Source organism: Girardinichthys multiradiatus, chromosome X, assembly GCF_021462225.1.
Source record: "Girardinichthys multiradiatus isolate DD_20200921_A chromosome X, DD_fGirMul_XY1, whole genome shotgun sequence".
NCBI lineage: Eukaryota > Metazoa > Chordata > Actinopteri > Cyprinodontiformes > Goodeidae > Girardinichthys > Girardinichthys multiradiatus.
In genome coordinates, this window is record NC_061817.1 from 10,977,856 (window position 1) to 10,998,045 (window position 20,190).

Here is a 20,190-nt window from a genome sequence, read left to right on the forward strand (position 1 = left end):
TAGGGTGAAGGAAAAAGTTGTTTAATATGCAGGATATTTATGGTAAACATATGGAATGAATATAACACATCATTTCATTTTCTTCAAATGAATTTTTAACAATAATTGGGAAGAAAGTGGCACCTTGAACAAGCTGACTGGAGCCCTTGACTTAGTGTCAGAGATCAGTGTTCCTTCTCATCTGAGATAACACACACTGTTTCGCTATTAGAGAACAGTAATTATGTCAATAACAACAGAATTTATCTCATTGTAAAGTACTCAGTTAATACAAATACAGACTTGCTTTCCCCACCTGTTTTCAGGGCAGCAGCATGTGTGTCATAGCATAGACCTTGAAGAAAGCATGGCACAGTTGGATGATTTTAGGACATATAAGCAAGATGACAGGTGCATATCTGTACATTAAATCTAATGTTTTTACAATCAGCTGGAGTTAATTGATTGACATTGTCTTAAATTCTATGTTAAAATCAGCATACAATGGTACTGTATCTCTTAAAGCTTAATAAGGAAACAAATGTTTTTCTCTGCAAAATAGAAAAACATTTCCTTTAGAACATTTATTGCCACCGCTGGTAAAGATGCTTAAAAATCTTTAAAATAAATTCAGATTTTATTGTGTTTTATAAATCCAACCTTTCATTTGAGTAATTTAAAAAAATTCAAAAGGGGTAAAAAGATCTCTTTGTTTTTTTATGTTAAACAGGCCCACCACATCACACATCCTCCCCAACTCTTTATGGTGGGCATGAAGAGCTTTTCCACCTATCTTTGTTACAGGCCAAACCCTCCAAGGATGTGTTATTTCTTAAAAGCCTTAACTTCCCATCTGAATGAAGCACATTTCCAGTGTAAGTCCTAGTAGAGTTTAGAAAACTCCATAGGTTTACATTTATGATGATATGATGGAAAAAGCTTTTCTCTAGAATCACTTCCAAACAACCAACTAGTATTTAGATAGCATCTAATGGTTGCTGTAGAGACCTGTTGACCCCTAGACACCACAGCCAGCTCTGGAGATTTTTCTTCCATCATAGTCACTGTGTGTGGAGCCAAGATGAATATGGTTCCAGCCTAGCGGCCTGAGGCGGAAAAGAATTGGGCCTGTGGGTCACGTCTAATTTATCCCAAAGTGAAACAGAAAATCCTAAATTACCAACTAGAAGTTCCTAGAAACTCTGATCAACTTAAAAATGTTAAGTATGAGTTTGAAAAAAACTCTACTACTACTGTCTATTTTAAAGAAAAATTATGCAACCACTGCTTTTCTCAAAAATAATTATTTAATATTTTTTCACACATTTAATACATTTTCTAAAATTGAAGGTTGGATATATGTTTCTGTGATATAAGATGGGTTTATTTTATTCATTTATAATCAGCTTTACCATAGGTGCCAACATATTTGTCTGCATGTGTACATTTTTGGAAGCTGTGCATAAACTTATATGTATGTTAAGATCTAAAATCACTGCAAGTGTTGCATTGTCTGATGTCAAAATGTAAAAGGTCAAGTGGCCTTGGTACATGAGTAGGTTTCACATTATTTCTTTGATTTAACAAATCTTATCGTTGTACAAATGTGGTTGAATGTGTACATTTTACTGAAGGATTCTACACTGAGGGAACTTAATCATTCTAACAGTGTGCAGTGATATCATTTACACTTTGCCATGATATTTGTTTGGAAAACCAAATCCACAAACTAAATATTACATGCTGATTGGCCAAGGAGGTTTATGTTTGGAAACAGTCTTGAGAAGGTTTCAGTACACAGTTCTTAGTTGTAACACCAGAAAAGAGCGCATAGAAAACAGACAGAAGAGACACGGTGAACATCTTTACGGGAAATGACTGCCATGTTGGAAGAGGTCAAATCAAGATAATCTCAGTTAGCCGTCCTCTGGCGGCCGTGCAGCTATGTGGACAAAGTAGAAGTCAGAAGGAGAGGTGCAGCACTTTCCATGGTCCAGGCACAGTGTGAAAGAAGTTCTTCATATGAGTTATTAGTGTGTGTGTGTGAGTGGCAGAGTGTGTGTGTTTGACTTCGTAAAAAGACACATCACTCAGCAAGAACAGGCACCATGGCTTTCTGAAGAGTCTTTAAGGCTCTGGTTCCTGTGGTTGGTTGTAAGGCTGGTGTCTGTTTCCATGGTCTCATTCATCTTGTCACAGATGACGTCAACAAGACGCTCGAACACTTGCTTGACGTTGATGTTGTCCTTGGCACTGGCCTCGAAGAACTGAAAGCCTGAAAGCAATCAACAGGAGAAGTTGACTTGATCTCATACATACACACCGAACAAATACATACAGTGCCCTGCTAAAGTATCCATTCGAACTTTTTCATATTTTGTCACATTACAAAAACCACATGTGGGTGTATTCTACAGGGACTGTGTGTGATAGACCAATACAAAGAAGTGCATAATTACAAACGTATCCTGAAAATGTTCTCCATTCTTCTTTGCAAAATCTATCAAACTCAATTAGATTAGATAGAGACTACCTGTACACATAAATGTTTCCAATAGATTCTTAATTGTATTGAGGTCTGGACCTTGATTGGGCATTCTAACACATAAATATGACCTTATTTTCCAGAATTGCTCCGTATTTAGCTACAATCATCTTCAACTCTGATAGCTTCCATCTCCCTGCTGAAGAAGAATGATGCTATGCGACTTCCACAGTGATGTGCAGTTAGTTTTCTACCATATATAGCTGCTTTGCATGTAGGCCAAAAAGTTCTATTATATGTCATCTAACCAGAGCATCTTCTTCCACATGTGTGCCGTATCCCCTACATGGCTCGTGGCAAACTTATAGCTTTCTTTCAGTAATTGCTGTCATTTTGCAACTCTTTCTTTCAGGCTAGATTTGTCGAGTACACGGCTAAAAGTCCTTCCATCTGCACCCGAGTTGTTGCTCTCTGTAGCTCCCTCAGAGTTAGCAGCCTCTTGGTTGCTTCTATGATTAATACTCTCCTTTCTTGGCCGGTCAGTTTTGGTTGAAGGTCATATCTTTCTAGGTTTGCATTTGTGTAGAGCTCTGAGATGTCCAAAGGATTATGACCTAACCCTGCTTTAAACTTCTTCACAGCTTTGACCCAGTCTGCTGTGTTCTTGGATGTAGCATGACAAAATGTGAAAAGGTTCAAGGTGTTTGAAAATGTTTGTAAGGCACTGTAAAACAATGTTTACTACAAATAATGATGTAATATTAGCAGTTATTACCGAGCTCTTCAGACAGCCGTTGGCCATCCTCTGTAGCTATAAGCCTGTCATCCTCGAGGTCACATTTGTTACCAATCAGGATCACCTGAGCATTGTCCCATGAGTATGTCTTGATTTGTGTTGCCCTAGAAGACAAAATCCTTTGAGTAAAGGGGCACCAGAATTCTTCAGGTTCAGTTATAGAAGAATTGTGCTAAGAAACATTTTTGTTAATAAGACATGCAGATGTTAAGCAGCAGAACTGATGGAGATTTAAAGAAATCTTCAGGAAATGTGGCGGGGAAAATATTTTTGGAAGAAAATATGAACAAAAAGAGATTGTTTATATGGAAATACATGCGAAGAACAAATAAATCCAAAGTAAAGGAATAGCAGCTTACATTTACAACAAATACTAACTAATTGTCAGCATTGTGTCCTACATGAGCTGAACGGTTTTGCGAAAAAAAAAAAAAAAAGACAAAGAAAATCTTTTTTAAACTTGCCCACTCACCAGTCCTGCACTGCACCAAAGGAATCCTGGTTTGTGATATCATACATGAGCAGGAAGCCCATGGCTCCTCTGTAGTAGGCTGTGGTGATTGTACGGTAGCGCTCCTGTCCTGCTGTGTCCTGCAGTGACATACATATAAAAATTCATACCATTCGTGTGTGATCCCACTATGTATAATGGTACACCACAAGGGCGCAGTGTGGGCTACGTTACAGTTGCTGCCTTCTGTTCCCCCAACAATCTGCTGTAGGTCTTGCATTGGCCCTGGCTCAGGTGGTGCAAACATGAAAGCATTTCAATGAAGTCATACTAATTGTTTAAAACATGAACTGACTGTATTTCAGAAACGTCTTTACAGCCACAGTAAAGAGTTCTTTTTTCATTGGGAGGGAGTTTATAACTATATTTTTTTACTTTTAAATTACTCTTCATGCACCCCAGCCAACCAGCTTTTAAATAGGTGCAGATGAGATTCTTCATAAAATCCTTCAAACTTTCAAAAATAACTTGGCAATTATAGGATTATGTAATAGACAAACACAAAGTCCTGAATAATTGTATAGTGGACGAAAAACTATAGATTTTTTTTAATTTTTACTATTTAAACGTTTTATGTGCCTTTGTATTCAGCCCCTCAGGTAAGGTGTCTCCGCCCCAGTCTCAGGTTTCTTGCAGCCTTCGACAGGTTTCTTCCAAGATTGTACTGGGTGTAGCTCCATACATTTTCCCATCGACTGATTGGCGTCCCTGTCAGTGATAAAGATCAGCATTCCCACAGCATGATGCTGCCACTCCCATGTTTCAGCATGGGGATGTTGTGCTTGCAGTGATGGTTTCCACCACACACAGTAGATGCGTAGCTGCATGAAGGCCAAATAGTTACATTTTGTTCCCATCTGACCAGAGCACTGAAACTCTGCTGCGATCTATAAAAATATACTGATATCCAACGATTACCATCTTTGGATATCAGTATATTTTGCCGTTTAGCTTCTACAACGTGCCATCATCCCAGGACATCTGGTTTGCATACACATGTAGCCAAGAGGGGCAAACAAACAGATAATAGATGCAAGGCTTACAGAGAAGGTGTTATGATTCTGGCACATCTGCTCTACCCTGTCTCCCTGGCTGCAATCAGCAGATTAGATGCACCTGGTGACTGCTGCAGTGTAGTGCAATCTGTGGAATGCCAAGCACCTGTGTCTTCCCTGATATATACTGACTCTGACAAGCAGACGGTGCCAGATTTTTCAAAGCCATCGTGTGAGTAGATATCCAGCATTCCTTCCTGTCTGATCATTGTTTCTTGACCTTGCCTTGCCTCTTGGATTTTTGCCTCTCTGCCTGCTCCCTGTCGGACTGTTTGGATTTTTTCAACCCCACATCTGGTTTATGCCTCTGCCTGCCCTTGCCTGACGTCTCTTGTTCAGATCATTGACCGTGTTTCTGTCCTTGGATTATTCAGCCTGGAGTCACTTCTTACCTGCGCTGTGGAGATCACTGCCTGCCACCCACTGAGGTTTTCCCCTCTGGGTTTCAAGTTCTACCCAAGACAAAAGCAGGTTAGTGACTTTTCTGATCCCTGCAAAATCTGGAGAAACTACATGTCACTAATCCCTCTTTCTGCCCCAGTGATTCCCAGAAGCTGTGTGGAGTTTACCTGAGTCACGTTTTCCTGTGGCTGAATAAACCTTTTAAATTTTCAGTACTGTCTGGCTGAATCTTGGGTCCGCTTGTTTCTGATCCGCAATAGAAGGGAAAGAATGGTCGATGGCTCGGGCGGCTTTCAGGAACAGTGAGCACCTTTCAATCAGAAACATCTTCTGATTGAATGAGGACTATGTATGAGCTCCTAGAGAAGAGCTGACAACCTTGTAAAGCCAGAGAAAAAGTTGGGAGAACAACTTTTTAAAATCTGCATCAAGCCAATATGTCTGCCTCTTTTATTTGCATCAGGGGCCAGTGTGTCCTACTTTTTGTCTTCTGTTTCCCTCATTTCAAAAAGGAGGAGTAGGTTGTCTAGGTAACCAAAGGCTGATAAGGGTTATGAATGCTGCATTACAGCCAGGACTGCACAAGGTGGCAACCTCACATCACCTTCATCTCTCTACAAAATGCAAAGGACACAGACCAGCACACTGCATGGATCTTCTCAGCAGAGAAACCTTTGCATTCTTCCCTTCTCCCTCCAGGATCTGCTCTCCAGCAGCATTCAGTTTTGTGTTAGTAAAACAAGAGTCACATAAGGTCCATCACTATCTCAGCCATGCAGAAAACGGTCAAATATTAGCCAGCAAAATGTGATGACTAACCAAACAGACAGTATTTAGTGTTGCTACAAAACAAACCCAAACAGCATACAAAACCTCCCGTCCAACGTGCATGTGTGTGAAGACAAATCAGGCTCCTGCACAGTCAGGTACTCAGACGTCACTGGGATCCTGTTCTTCAAACATGCGTCACCTGTGTTTAAATTAGCTGCCAACAAGAGACAGCAAAGCACATCCGCTGGGACAACACACACACCTACCATATGTCTGGATGTACTTATTTAAAGTGTATGAAAGGTGTGTGTGTGTGTTTACTGTAAGACCAGTAACATATTTCACTTGACAAAAAGAAAGGATGTATGTGTGAACAATCTAAACACACAGCACCTCATCTGGGCCATGTGGTGTGTTATCAGACCAGCCTGGTTTCCATGAGGCACAAAAGAGAAGCTAGCAGCTGGCAGAGTTACCAACACGCTTTGTCTAGTGAAATCTTTCCTAAATGGGAACAAACATGAATTTTACAGTCAGGACATTTTACAGCACATGAGGACTCACACTAACACTTTCCTGTTGCTTCCACACCCTTTAAATACACTGCTACAGTGGCGCTGCAATATATCTTCGTTGTGTCCCGGTCAGATGCTGATAAGGAACTTCCTCTGCTTCCTGGGTTTAGGAAATACCAGGTTTCTTTGTCATTTGGCTGCACTGTTAGTGGTTCCACAAAGACCAGGCAGGAACAGCCATACTTTTCTGATCACCCTTTTAAACACAGCTCATTAGATACTTAGTTAACACTCATTAAAACGCTTACAGGAACTTGCAAAACTATTCATAGAACTGGAACTTCTCTACATTTTGTCACATTACAAACTTCAAGCTATTTTAGTGGGATTTTATGTGATAGACCAACACAAAGAGCAAACTTATGAAGTAAAAATGATAGCCTCAAAAGTGTCTAACATTTCCTACAGTGAAAAGACATTCGCCAAAAGAATTGCAGCTGTTATTGCAGTAAAAGCTGATTGAAAGTTGAATACATGACAATTATCAGATTTCCATTGAAAAACATGAACCATTTTCATTCCACTTGAAAATTAAAAACGACTTTGTTTTGGTCACATAAAACCCAAATAAATTAATTGAAGTATGTAGTTGCAATGTGACGAAATGGGCCAAACTTCAATTGCTGTGAATGCTTTAGCAAGATGTTCTATTAGATAATTTTTCTGTCCCTCCCTGTCCGCTGCAACACTTTCATCACGCACCATTTATGAAAGCCAAATGTTTGGTCAGGAAGGTGACTGGCTGTGTGTTTTGGTGTGAGCTCCTCTGCTGCCGATTAATGTCGCTCACTATTTGTGTACCATACAGTGGCTCACAGATTGTTAGTTCAAATGAGTCATCGGTTTGACTTGCCAATAGGATTCGTAGAGTCCTGCACGGAGCAGGCAGGTGGGAGAAGCAGAAATTAACATAGGCTACTACCTTAGAGAAAAGTGAGGAAAAATTAGCACAGAAAAAAGAAACAAATCTGAACAGAAGGACATAAGGAAGCTGAAATAATCTAAGAAAAACTCTTGTGAAAGAGAGACTGTGTTGGCTGCTGCTGTTCCCTGTCTGCCTGTGTCATCTGAGTACTCTGCTGTGGTATCAAGGAAATGTAGGAGAGAAAACTGTGCAGAAAGCAGCTGAAATGTCATTACATTTTATAACAATTATAGCTAAGTGTATGAAGTATGAAGAGAACAACTTTCTCCACAAGTTTGGTCCCAGCGTGAATAACTGGAACCACAGTAAATTGTGTTTGACGTCATATCAGTGAAGAGAGTAAATGTGCTAAAATGCTTAGCACTTCAGCAATCTGCTCAGCATGACAACATTAGCAGCAGAAGCTACATTTTGGACCCGGAGGGCACAGCTAGAGACTAACTCCAGGAGGGGCAGAGGCCAAAGTGTACTTCTACCATCTCCAGTCTCAAGCATGCCACAGTAGTGTATGCAAATGTTTTTATAAAAATCTATATAACTGTCAGTGTTTGCATGGGGCAATGAAAAAACTAAAATATTGTAAAGATTTAATAAATGAACAGGTTTTTATTGATTTATTTACACTGTCTTTAGTTTCTTTCAGACAGATTATTCTGACTGGAAACACTTGCAGTTTTCCCAACATGTTTCACAGGAAGATCATTGGTGGCATTCCATCTCCTACCTCCATTTCTCCTGTAAATACTTCCCAGCTTCTGCATGAATAAAAATCCAATGCAAATGTGACAATGTTTAAGGTTTATAAACTAGTGTTTGCATAAACTGCCATGACGTTTTTGTTTTAAGACTGTAGAAGTCCCTTTTGGTCTTGGCCCTGCTCGAGCTTGCATTTTTCATCAGTCTGTGGGACACACTAACCTGGACTCATACTTATCAAAGACCCTACTAAAGTTAAGATGTTAACTGCTTGTAAAGTCGTGTTTGAAAAGAACCTTCTTTTTTTTTAAGTATTGAACTATCTCTTCAGGACAACTGTTTTATTAAGACCTTAATAAAAATAAACAAAACTTGACCAGTCCTAGTTGAATTCTCTATAACCTAGGTTTAAATAAAACTTTGTCAGGTCAAAAACAACTGTGGAAACATGAAATGTGAACCCCACCCCCTTAATCAGCATGACCCATGCATTAACTGTGAACTTTCAGCAGATGCCGGGAAAGAGTAGCAAGTAAGAATGTGAAAACTTGAGGAAGTCATGCTTTTGCACTTGCACGACTGACAACATAAACTTGCACCATTGGCAAACCCACAGAGATAAACACTGCTGCATAAAGGTTTTCAGTTATTTCTTATTACAAACATTTCAAAGCATTGTTAAGTTTAAGTTTAAGTCTGTTACTTGGCAAACTAACACCCCCCCTTTAGGCCTTCAGTTGGACGACTAATAGCAATTTGGTGATCTGATATAATTTCACTATCCCAGTTTCATCCACTCACCCAAATCTGCAACTTGATCCGCTTGTTGTTACGAAAGACAGTTTTGACCTTAAAGTCGATGCCCACGGTGCTGACAAACGCAGAGGTGAAGGAGTCGTCGGCATAGCGGAACAGGAAGGAGGTTTTTCCCACGCTGCTGTTGCCGATGATCAGCAGCTTGAACATGTAGTCGAAGTTTTGGTCAGCCGCATCTTTCTGTGAGGGAGGCTGATGAAGCCGTGAGTCGCTTGATGCCATCTAGAGAGCAGGGAGCAAAAATAAATCCATAACAAAATCATATTTGAACAGCTTGACTGCAGCTATTCATTGCTTACAGTGTGACAAATGACAAGAGTACAGATTGAAAAACAAAATATGTGTTTTTCCGAGTCCAAGTCAACACTTCTGTTTCTAACGGCTGAAATTGGCATGCATCTCTCATCAGATGCTGGTCTGTCTACAACATTAAATCATGTAGTTTTGTCCTTAGGCTTAACTTAACATATTAACTGTTAATTCAACATGTAAAACATTTCTGCTGTTAATGATTTTGATAAATAATGCATAGTGTTCAATTCATTAAAATTGTTAAATACTTGTATGTGTTATATATATATACAGGGGTTGGACAATGAACCTGAAACACCTGGTTTTAGACCACAATAATTTATTAGTATGGTGTAGGGCCTCCTTTTGCGGCCAATACAGCGTCAATTCATCTTGGGAATGACATATACAAGTCCTGCACAGTGGTCAGAGGGATTTTAAGCCGTTCTTCTTGCAGGATAGTGGCCAGGTCACTACGTGATACTGGTGGAGGAAAACGTTTCCTGACTCGCTCCTCCAAAACACCCCAAAGTGGCTCAATAATATTTAGATCTGGTGACTGTGCAGGCCATGGGAGATGTTCAACTTCACTTTCATGTTCATCAAACCAATCTTTCATCAGTCTTGCTGTGTGTATTGGTGCATTGTCATCCTGATACACGGCACCGCCTTCAGGATACAATGTTTGAACCATTGGATGCACATGGTCCTCAAAAATGGTTCAGTAGTCCTTGGCAGTGACGCGCCCATCTAGCACAAGTATTGGGCCAAGGGAATGCCATGATATGGCAGCCCAAACCATCACTGATCCACCTCCATGCTTCACTCTGGGCATGCAACAGTCTGGGTGGTACGCTTCTTTGGGGCTTCTCCACACCGTAACTCTCCCGGATGTGGGGAAAACAGTAAAGGTGGACTCATCAGAGAACAATACATGTTTCACATTGTCCACAGCCCAAGATTTGCGCTCCTTGCACCATTGAAACCGACCTTTGGCATTGGCATGAGTGACCAAAGGTTTGGTTATAGCAGCCCGGCCGTGTATATTGACCCTGTGGAGCTCCCGACGGACAGTTCTGGTGGAAACAGGAGAGTTGAGGTGCACATTTAATTCTGCCGTGATTTGGGCAGCCGTGGTTTTATGTTTTTTGGATACAATCCGGGTTAGCACCTGAACATCCCTTTCAGACAGCTTCCTCTTGCGTCCACAGTTAATCCTGTTGGATGTGGTTCATCCTTCTTGGTGGTATGCTGACATTACCCTGGATACCGTGGCTCTTGATACATCACAAAGACTTGCTGTCTTGGTCACAGATGCGCCAGCAAGACGTGCACCAACAATTTGTCCTCTTTTGAACTCTGGTATATCACCCATAATGTTGTGTGCATTTCAATATTTTGAGCAAAACTGTGCTCTTACCCTGCTAATTGAACCTTCACACTCTGCTCTTACTGGTGCAATGTGCAATCAGTGAAGACTGGCTACCAGGCTGGTCCAATTTAGCCATGAAACCTCCCACACTAAAATGACAGGTGTTTCAGTTTCATTGTCCAACCCCTGTACATGAACACCTGACAAAGTTGATTTTCGGTGCATTTATTTTAAAGAATTGTATATGTCTTTGTCATGATGTAGGCAACACCTTTTAATCCATGTTTCCATAATCTCCACTGCTAGCATATAGGGCATTAAATTAGGTCTGGAAATTTATTTTCCCGACTCTGAAATTGAGGATTTGCAAGATTATCAGATGAACTAAATCTGCACTTAAAACTTTTGTTGTCAAGACTAGACATTAAATATATTCCATGGGATGTATCAAATTAAACATTTCTGAGTAAATATAACCAGAAGTGTTCTTTAAAATAAGTGTTCAGATGCAGGAGATATGTTGTGTTTATTTTGTAATGAAATGATCTGCAGTTATTTAAAGACATTCTAGCAGTAAAGTCCTCTTAATAAGATGCCAGAGAAGTGGCTGGAGTTTCCTTCAGCTGTATGCAGCATAGAGACATGCAGAGTGGCCCCTTCCCCACCTGTTGTCTGAGCACTGCTGGCCAGCTGGGTAAAAGAAGGCTCAATTCTTCCCAATTCTCGCATCAAAATCAAAATAACAATAAATAGTTGCATGTTCTCCCTGTGCATGCGTGGGTTCTCACCGGGTACTCCGGCTTCCTCCCACAGTCCAAAAACATGCCTGTTAGGTTAATTGGTCACTCTAAATTGACCTTAGGTGTATGAATGAGTGTGTGTGTGTGGTTGTTTGTGTTGCCCTGCGATGGACTGGCGACCTGTCCAGGGTGTACCCTGCCTTTCGCCCATAGACTGCTGGAGATAGGCACCAGCTCCCCCGTGACCCACTATGGAATAAGCGGTAGAAAATGACTGACTGACTGACTGACTAGTTGCTTTGGATACATTATCATTTTAATAATAAATATGTTACATCATTTAAGCAGCAGTAAGAATAGTTGTTCACTTTCAGTTTTTAATGACAACAATTAAATTAGGCTGAAACAGTTAATAAGATTAATCGTGATTAATTGATTATTGAAATAATCGTCAACTATTTATTTAGTAATCGAATAATCATTAACTGGCATATTCAGCAAACATGTTGTTTGCTGAAAGAACAACCCCCTCAGAGCAGAAATTAGGCCAAAACTGTACAAGAACATATATACATTTTGCATTTAAGAGGAAAAATCTTCTTTGCAATTATGCTCTATCCGGAACTCCAGAACTGTTAGTTGCAGCCCTACAAATAAATATCTTTTGCCTATTTTTATTTGACATGTTTTGTGCCATTTGTAGGTTATCATACCATGAGGATCTCATAAGAACCCATGTCTAAGACATGACACGAAAGCGTTTTTTCTCATAAGTAAGCAATACTGTGTCACCGTATTTGTACAGTAAAAAGAACTATGCAACACACTGAGCAACTTGGTTTCATTAGTTTTTAAAGGATAAATATGGTCAGTGATATTTAGGATCTTCTGGTCCACAACTGCCAACAGATGTCGCTAAAGCCAACATGCATCAACCTTAGTCAATACAGACTAACTGAATTGAGTCAGTTTTTTACTTGAAATTGTTGCATACAGTAAGACAAAAGAATATGCCAATAAGTAAGACCGGTGTTTCATTTAGAGGCGAAAAGCATACAAAATCAACAGTAGATCCAATAATTATACGATTTCCCTCTCTGTACCCACGATGTAAAGATCAAAGTTTGTAAAACTGAAATGTAAAAGTTTGAAAGCTGTGGCTTGTAATGAAAGAAAGCCATGCCATCTGCTTTAAGCGTTAATCTCTGCTATCTCTCCTGAGGGCAGATATGAGATTACCTGCCATCAGGGCCTTTTTATGTTTAGTTGAGCAAACAGAGGGAGGAGGGGAGCAGCTGTGGCTTTGGGTATTAAATGGAAAGCAAAGAGCTGGCCGTGTCTATGCTTTCAAGCACAAGGCTGATCAATCGCTGCAGTGCTGCCCTGCCTCCGTCTTCTGAGGCCCGTCTCCGTGGAGACCAGGCTCAACTACATGCAGACCCATTAGCAGCCGGAGCAGCCAGTTTGTTCGACTTTTAAATGGCCAAACAGAGGTCTTCAGAGTGAGATATGATCTGCTGGGATTATGACGGCCAGCAGGGGGAAAAAAACATGGAAGGAGGATCATAAATACAACGTTTAAGAAGCATGACATTCACCGCATCAACACAATTAGTCTCACTGTAATTACCATGCAGGTTATGAGAGGACCAGTCAGTGTTCTTCCCTCCCACACAAACATTAAGGCTTAAATTAGGCTCACATTATGTTCTATCAAAGTACTCAGCTGGATAGATTATAAATACACTAAACCGTCTTGTTTTTTACAATTATTTAGCTTAAAAACATCTTATAGTACGGCATGGAAATATTGAAAAAGTGTTTTTTTCCAGGTTCATTTTGTGTTTAGTTTAAAAGCAATCACTCTCTAGGCCCTCAGGCCTAATACGCTCATAGACCTGTGCTATCTTGTGTGGTGGTTGATGATGAAATGCTGTTGCTTGCAGACGATGGTAAAAATAACACAACCCTCTTTCATAACTTTTCTTCATTTTTGAAATGGAGGCCAGGCCCATGCTTCCTGTAAATACAGTCAGTTTTACTTGGAAAATTGTCTCCTAGGGATTACACTGTTAGAATTCAATCAATAAAACTAGAGCAACAATAGGCATACAATGTATTTGGGTGAAGTTTAATAATTATTTATATCTAAATGTTAAAACCTACTAAAATAAATGAAAGTTCTTTTAAACCTGTTAAAGCTAGATACAAGCTTAAATTCTTTTCTAAGCAGAAACTTTGACCAACCACAAGTTTTGTGATAGTTCCTAACTTTCATTGTGTTAATATACGCACTCATAATACAGCCCATGTACACACATGGGTTTAATTCTGCGGACACCGAACACAACCAATGAGAACAGCTGACTGTTGACTGAACAAACTGCTTCACTTAGGGTGTTTTCACACCTGCCACATTTGGTCCGCTTTAAATGGACCAGAGTTCGTTTAACCCCCCTTGATCGGGACCTTCGTGCAGGTGTAAATACGCTCAAACAAATTCTGGTCCGGACTAAACAACCGGACTGAGACCCACTTTTTAGAGTGGTCTTGGTCTGCTTCAAAACGGATTCTGGTGCAGTTTGTGTCTGGTGTGAATATGAACCGGCCTCAATCCGACTCAACTACAGTAAACATACGCCTTTTCGGACTTAACAAGCCACTGTAGCAGGGCATCACTGGAAAACGTTAGCCTTTCAGTGTTGCTAACGCTACAAATGCATGGATACAGAGTACATTGTCTCCTTCGGCCTGCAGCACACATTCGCAACGCCGTTCCGAAATTAGAACTAGAACGTTGCGAAACCTGCGTTGAATGAGCTGCCCTTGACACCCACAATGATTGTTCTGCTCTAATAACTGCACAAATATGTAGAACAGAAAAGCAGCATGTGGGACTTCCATGACAATTTTCCTCCATCACCGGTTCTGTGCTCTGTCCCGCCTCTAGTCATTTTGGTCCAATGGGAACAATGATTGTCACACATGTGGCTTTGTTTGCAATTAATAGTTAACTTGCAAAAAGTACAATGTGAAGACGAACAGCACCAAACAAAAAAAATAAATACACCTTTCTAATCAAAATGTTAAAGGAAAGATTTGTTACCAAAATAAAGTAGCAATGTCGGAACTGAACTATTACTCCACATTACAATTAAACTATACTGTGCTTGATTAACAGGTAAATCATTTTAATGGCTAATATTTAACAGTCTCCACAAAACTGTTTTCTGTTATGTTGCAGGTTTGACTTTAGCATTGCTGTCGTTAAATTAGTTAAATCTGGATACAAATTTAAATTCCTTCTCCCACATTAACCTTATGGCAATTTATCACTTTTACGGAGTTGATATTTTTAATAATGCATAAAATATTACATATAAACCTCAGGCTTATGGTTCTCTGCTTGTTCAACAAAGTTGTTTATGTCACAAGTTAAGTAACAGATTTACAAACTAATAGGTAGATTAAAATGTAAACTATTTTGACTGCTAAAATTTTAACTTATTTTTAAATGAATTTCTTTTTGCTGGAACATAGGCCTTTATCTAATGCTAATGGAAGTCTGAGGTTTCTTTAAGCTCTTAGCACCTGGCTGGGAAATCTTAAGTCACATGATCTCAAGGCTATGTGAGGGTCCCAGAGGGGCATTACAGATCATAATATAAACTGAATAACTTTAAACTGACATAAAGCTTCATTCAGCTTAGAATAGCCAGAGGGTAAACCTCATCACGTCCTGAATTTCGCTACAGAGAGAAATAGATGAAAAAAATTATATTTATAATCTTTAAAATCCACCATACATTTCAAAAAGTTTTAAGTCAAAGATAATTTGTTCTGATAGGATTGGCACATATTACTCACAGCACAGAATAGCATTATAACTGGGTGAAATGATAAAGCAGTCAGTCTTTGCATGAAAGTAACAGCTTAGCTGAAGGACCACCAGACACCTAGCTCAACAGATCACTCTGTGGCAGCAGCGATGGCTTTGATAAGGAGTCCAACATCAGCACCGGCTGTCCTACCATAGCAGTCATCTCCTTGCAGAGAAGCTAACTTTATGGCACAATGGCTCATCAGAGCCTTTCAGAAAAACATACACAGGCCAGTAGTGTGTATGGAGGCTGATGATAGTGCAGCCAGGCCCCTCAGCTGGCACTGTTTGCAGACCCAACCAATAGGAAATGACCACTATTGATTTTCAGCCAGCTGCCACATCTGTTCTTTAATTAGGAGGAGGGTTCAAACAGGAAGAGAAACAAGGGGAAGATACTTCAAGGCGACACCACCTTTTGCAAATAAACAATAAACGACTCAACAATGAAACTTAAATATTGTGTATTCTTGCAATTTAATGGTAAGGGTCATGATACATAGTAAGAAGTCCGAAATAAAAGGAAGTGTGAAATAAGCGCCACACGCATCAAGACGCTTACCTCTTTACCCAGTAAAAGAACCGCCCAACTCGGTTCCCTTTCGGCTCTGTTCTCTTCTGTCTGGCCCGTAAGGTGAGGGGTAAGTTAGCGCCCTAGAATATATTCACTGTAAAATCTCTTGAAAAATCCTTCCTGCTCCAGTAACAGAGGCAACAGCAGCCGACGTGCTTCCCTTCCGCAGCAGGCTACTTTTTATCGTCCCTGTGTTGTTGACCCAGAGCTTACCGGGTTGTCTGCTGGTGCCGTCTCTGGACCACAGCACCGACTGAGAGAGGAGGCTGTTCCGAGGGATGAGTCCACGAGCAGCTGGCGGCGCGAGGGAAGAGAGGACAGGAGGCTGCCCACTGGGCGCGTGAATGTGTGCGCGCGAGCACACATTCACGCGTTCAACAGCAACCAAGCTACCTTGATATTCTCTCCACTTTCTAAAGGTGTGTCCAAGGTATACAGCCTTAAAAAAGTATTCATACCCCTGGAGCTCAATGTCTTTTGCTGGGAATTAATGTGACACACAATGTAGGGTTTAATTTTGAAGAGGAAGGCCATATATACGGGTTTGTTTTTTTTTTTTTTAAGAATGAAAACCTTAATAATGTATTTTACATGTGTATTCCTCTCTCCTTTACTCTCGTATCCACTAATGAAACCCAAGGCAGGTAATTCCCTTTAGAAGTTAAAGAATAACCCGGAATACAACATGGTGGTACCTGTACAGGTCCTTCTCAAAATATTAGCATATTGTGATAAAGTTAATTATTTTCCATAATGTAATGATGAAAATTTAACATTCATATATTTTAGATTCATTGCATACTAACTGAAATATTTCAGGTCTTTTATTGTCTTAATACGGATGATTTTGGCATACAGCTCATGAAAACCCAAAATTCCTATCTCACAAAATTAGCATATCATTAAAAGGGTCTCTAAACAAGCTATGAACCTAATCATCTGAATCAACGAGTTAACTCTAAACACCTGCAAAAGATTCCTGAGGCCTTTAAAACTCCCAGCCTGGTTCATCACTCAAAACCCCAATCATAGGTAAGACTGCCGACCTGACTGCTGTCCAGAAGGCCACTATTGACACCCTCAACCAAGAGGGTAAGACACAGAAAGAAATTTCTGAACGAATAGGCTGTTCCCAGAGTGCTGTATCAAGGCACCACAGTGGGAAGTCTGTGGGAGGGAAAAAGTGTGACAGAAAACGCTGCACAACGAGAAGAGGTGACCGGACCCTGAGGAAGATTGTGGAGAAGGGCCGATTCCAGACCTTGGGGGACCAGCGGAAGCAGTGGACTGAGTCTGGAGTAGAAACATCCAGAGCCACCGTGCACAGGCGTGTGCAGGAAATGGGCTACAGGTGCCGCAATCCCCAGGTCAAGCCACTTTTGAACCAGAAACAGCGGCAGAAGCGCCTGACCTGGGCTACAGAGAAGCAGCACTGGACTGTTGCTCAGTGGTCCAAAGTACTTTTTTCGGATGAAAGCAAATTCTGCATGTCATTCGGAAATCAAGGTGCCAGAGTCTGGAGGAATACTGGGGAGAAGGAAATGCCAAATGCCAGAAGTCCAGTGTCAAGTACCCACAGTCAGTGATGGTCTGGGGTGCCGTGTCAGCTGCTGGTGTTGGTCCACTGTGTTTTATCAAGGGCAGGGTCAATGCAGCTAGCTATCAGGAGATTTTGGAGCACTTCATGCTTCCATGTGCTGAAAAGCTTTATGGAGATGAAGATTTCATTTTTCAGCACGACCTGGCACCTGCCCACAGTGCCAAAACCACTGGTAAATGATTTACTGACCATGGTATCACTGTGCTCAATTGGCCTGCCAACTCTCCTGACCTGAACCCCATAGAGAATCTGTGGGATATTGTGAAGAGAACGTTGAGAGACTCAAGACCCAACACTCTGGATGAGCTAAAGGCCGCTATCGAAGCACCCTGGGCCTCCATAAGACCTCAGCAGTGCCACAGGCTGATTGCCTCCATGCCACGCCACATTGAAGCAGTCATTTCTGCCAAAGGATTCCCGACCAAGTATTGAGTGCATAACTGTACATGATTATTTGAAGGTTGACGTTTTTTGTATTAAAAACACTTTTCTTTTATTCTTCGGATGAAATATGCTAATTTTGTGAGACAGGTATTTTCGGTTTTCATGAGCTGTATGCCAAAATCATCCGTATTAAGACAATAAAAGACCTGAAATATTTCAGTTAGTGTGCAATGAATCTAAAATATATGAATGTTAAATGTTCATCATGACATTATGGAAAATAATGAACTTTATCACAATATGCTAATATTTTGAGAAGGACCTGTACATGGTGGTTAGTGCAACCAGTAGCCTTCAAAAGTCTACCCTGTGTAGTCTGGTCCTAATCTCAACTCCAGCTGTCCTGTGATGGGCTCAAAGGTTTGTTAGAGAACATTAGCAAACAAACAGCATTATAAAAACCAATGAAAATACCAGACAAGTCAGGGATAAAGTTGTGGAGAGGTTTATAGCAGGATGTGGTTATTTAATATTCACGGCGTTGAATATTTCTCCAAACATTGTGAAAGTGGATAAATTATGGCACAATTGTAAATGTAGGCATTCATCAGAAGCAGACAGGGGATAAAAGTCTTATTGCATGAACCAGTGTGTTGAATTTCCAGCTTTTGGACAGATTACTTCTTATCAGTTACTAAAATGCTTTGGCATACAGAGCAGTTAATGATAGACTGCTGCAAGCCCAAATCATTAGCTCTCCACCACAATGCTTGACAGATGGGACCTAGTGTAGTTTAGAGGTGGTCCTTAATCTTCTTTATTCCACCTCCTTGTACAGTTCTACAACAAAACAGACCCTGAGCATGATGATGCCACCATCTTGTATGACAGTATGATGTTGAAGATGTTTTTCCTCCATCTTCATTACTTTTTGGTTGGTGGTACGGTGTTCTAGGTGTTGAAGACCTTATTTTGACACCTCAAAACACTTCTTGTAATTGAAGCTAAACATAGTCTCATTAGCCCATAAAACTTTTCTTGGGAAGGCTTTGGGGTCGTCCATGTGGACACCGGCACTTTTCGGTCTATCTTGGTGGTGTCAACTTTAGAGCAAGTGCCTTCACTATTTTAGACAGGGACACTGGTGTTCTAGCAGTTTCTAGTCAATGATCAGCTCACCCTTGTTTGGTTCCTGGGTTGTTCCTGAACATTCCAACAACTTTTCTTTCCTTTTAGGGTGACAATATAGGTCAGACAGTTTAGAACTGGACACAATGTTCCAACTGGCCAGTGTTCCTGAACACATAAATCAAACACATATTAAGGTTCTAGAATTGCCCTGACCTGAGCCGAATGAAATGACCTATACCTATTCTGATAAGAATGACTAAACATTAAGCCAAAAGCAAGCCAGGACCTTGTTACAGACTATAAAGTGTTTTGATTTCCTGTGGTTGTGTAGACGTCACCTTCCTCTTGCCTTTACACTGCAGGTTTAGGCAACCCTGAGCAGGTTTAAGTGTGAACCAGATGGATGGACGTATTAGGCCAACATTTACACATTATAGATGGGATAACCCCACTGAGAGTGATCTGAGTTTAACATTTCTAAACAATGGAAACTACCTTGCAGGAGTCTGTGTAAATGTGAGACTTGGTTTCACTGTTATCTGCTTAGACAAATTATTTGTATTTCCTCGTATCTCTGGAATGAGACAGGAATGATTTTGTCTCATGCCAGTCCATCAAACTTCCTTCTAGTCCCACATTTCCTCATGTTCTGATTTTTACAGATATGGAGAGTATTACATAATAGATGTTATATGAAGTGAACACAGCATTGTATTTATGATCCAGTATCTTCCTATGTCCACATTTTTGAAGTTCTACCAAATGTTTTTCCCTGAAGATGCAAACGGTGGGGTGGATAAACTTGTTCTCTGGCTAAACAAGGATTATTTCCTGATAGAGCTGCAACAGGCAGCGTAAGGACAGCTAACATTTTCCAGAAGGTACAGGATACATGGCTGCGCTGCTTCCTCAAGAACCTAACTTACCTGTATAACATGTTAGTTTGGCATGTAGCTTTGACAAAGAAGATAAAGGATCTATTTTAAGGGAATTTATATTTCCCAGAAAGGAAAATCGAAACCCCAAGTTGGAAAGGGCCAGAATTAATTCACATTTGTGCAAGCTTATCCGTTAACTATCAATCCATGCTTTTCATAAGAGAACTCCATTATTAATGGTGTTATAAGTGGAATGGGAACAGTGTTTCTCTGATCCTGCAGCAAGCCCATAAAGCACTGCTCTCTGCCTTCAAAGCTGCTTCTCTCAT

The 20,190-nt window shown here is 40.5% G+C and overlaps 2 protein-coding genes across 4 annotated transcripts in view; one reads left to right on the forward strand and one right to left on the reverse strand.

Annotated features, from left to right (window-relative positions):
• LOC124862611 (ras-related protein Rab-3C-like) lies at positions 1-16,276 on the reverse strand. 3 transcript variants are annotated; one of them, XM_047356622.1, is made up of 5 exons: positions 16,082-16,276; positions 8,997-9,233; positions 3,733-3,851; positions 3,240-3,364; positions 1-2,254 (listed from the first exon to the last, which is right to left on the reverse strand). In XM_047356622.1, exons 1-5 carry the CDS (start codon positions 16,232-16,234, stop codon positions 2,070-2,072), a joined length of 819 nt encoding a protein of 272 aa, XP_047212578.1. In that variant the 5' UTR covers positions 16,235-16,276; the 3' UTR covers positions 1-2,069. The 3 variants fall into 3 exon arrangements, with proteins under 3 accessions (XP_047212578.1, XP_047212580.1, XP_047212579.1); XM_047356624.1 differs by having other exon boundaries at positions 15,857-16,200; XM_047356623.1 differs by lacking the exon at positions 16,082-16,276 and adding an exon at positions 15,282-15,543.
• Positions 16,270-20,190, forward strand: part of LOC124862613 (transcription elongation factor 1 homolog) — a 12,312-nt gene continuing 8,391 nt past the window's right edge. The window contains exon 1 of the mRNA XM_047356628.1: positions 16,270-16,287. The gene's annotated coding sequence lies outside the window, so the exon portion shown is untranslated. The remainder of the gene's footprint in view (positions 16,288-20,190) is intronic.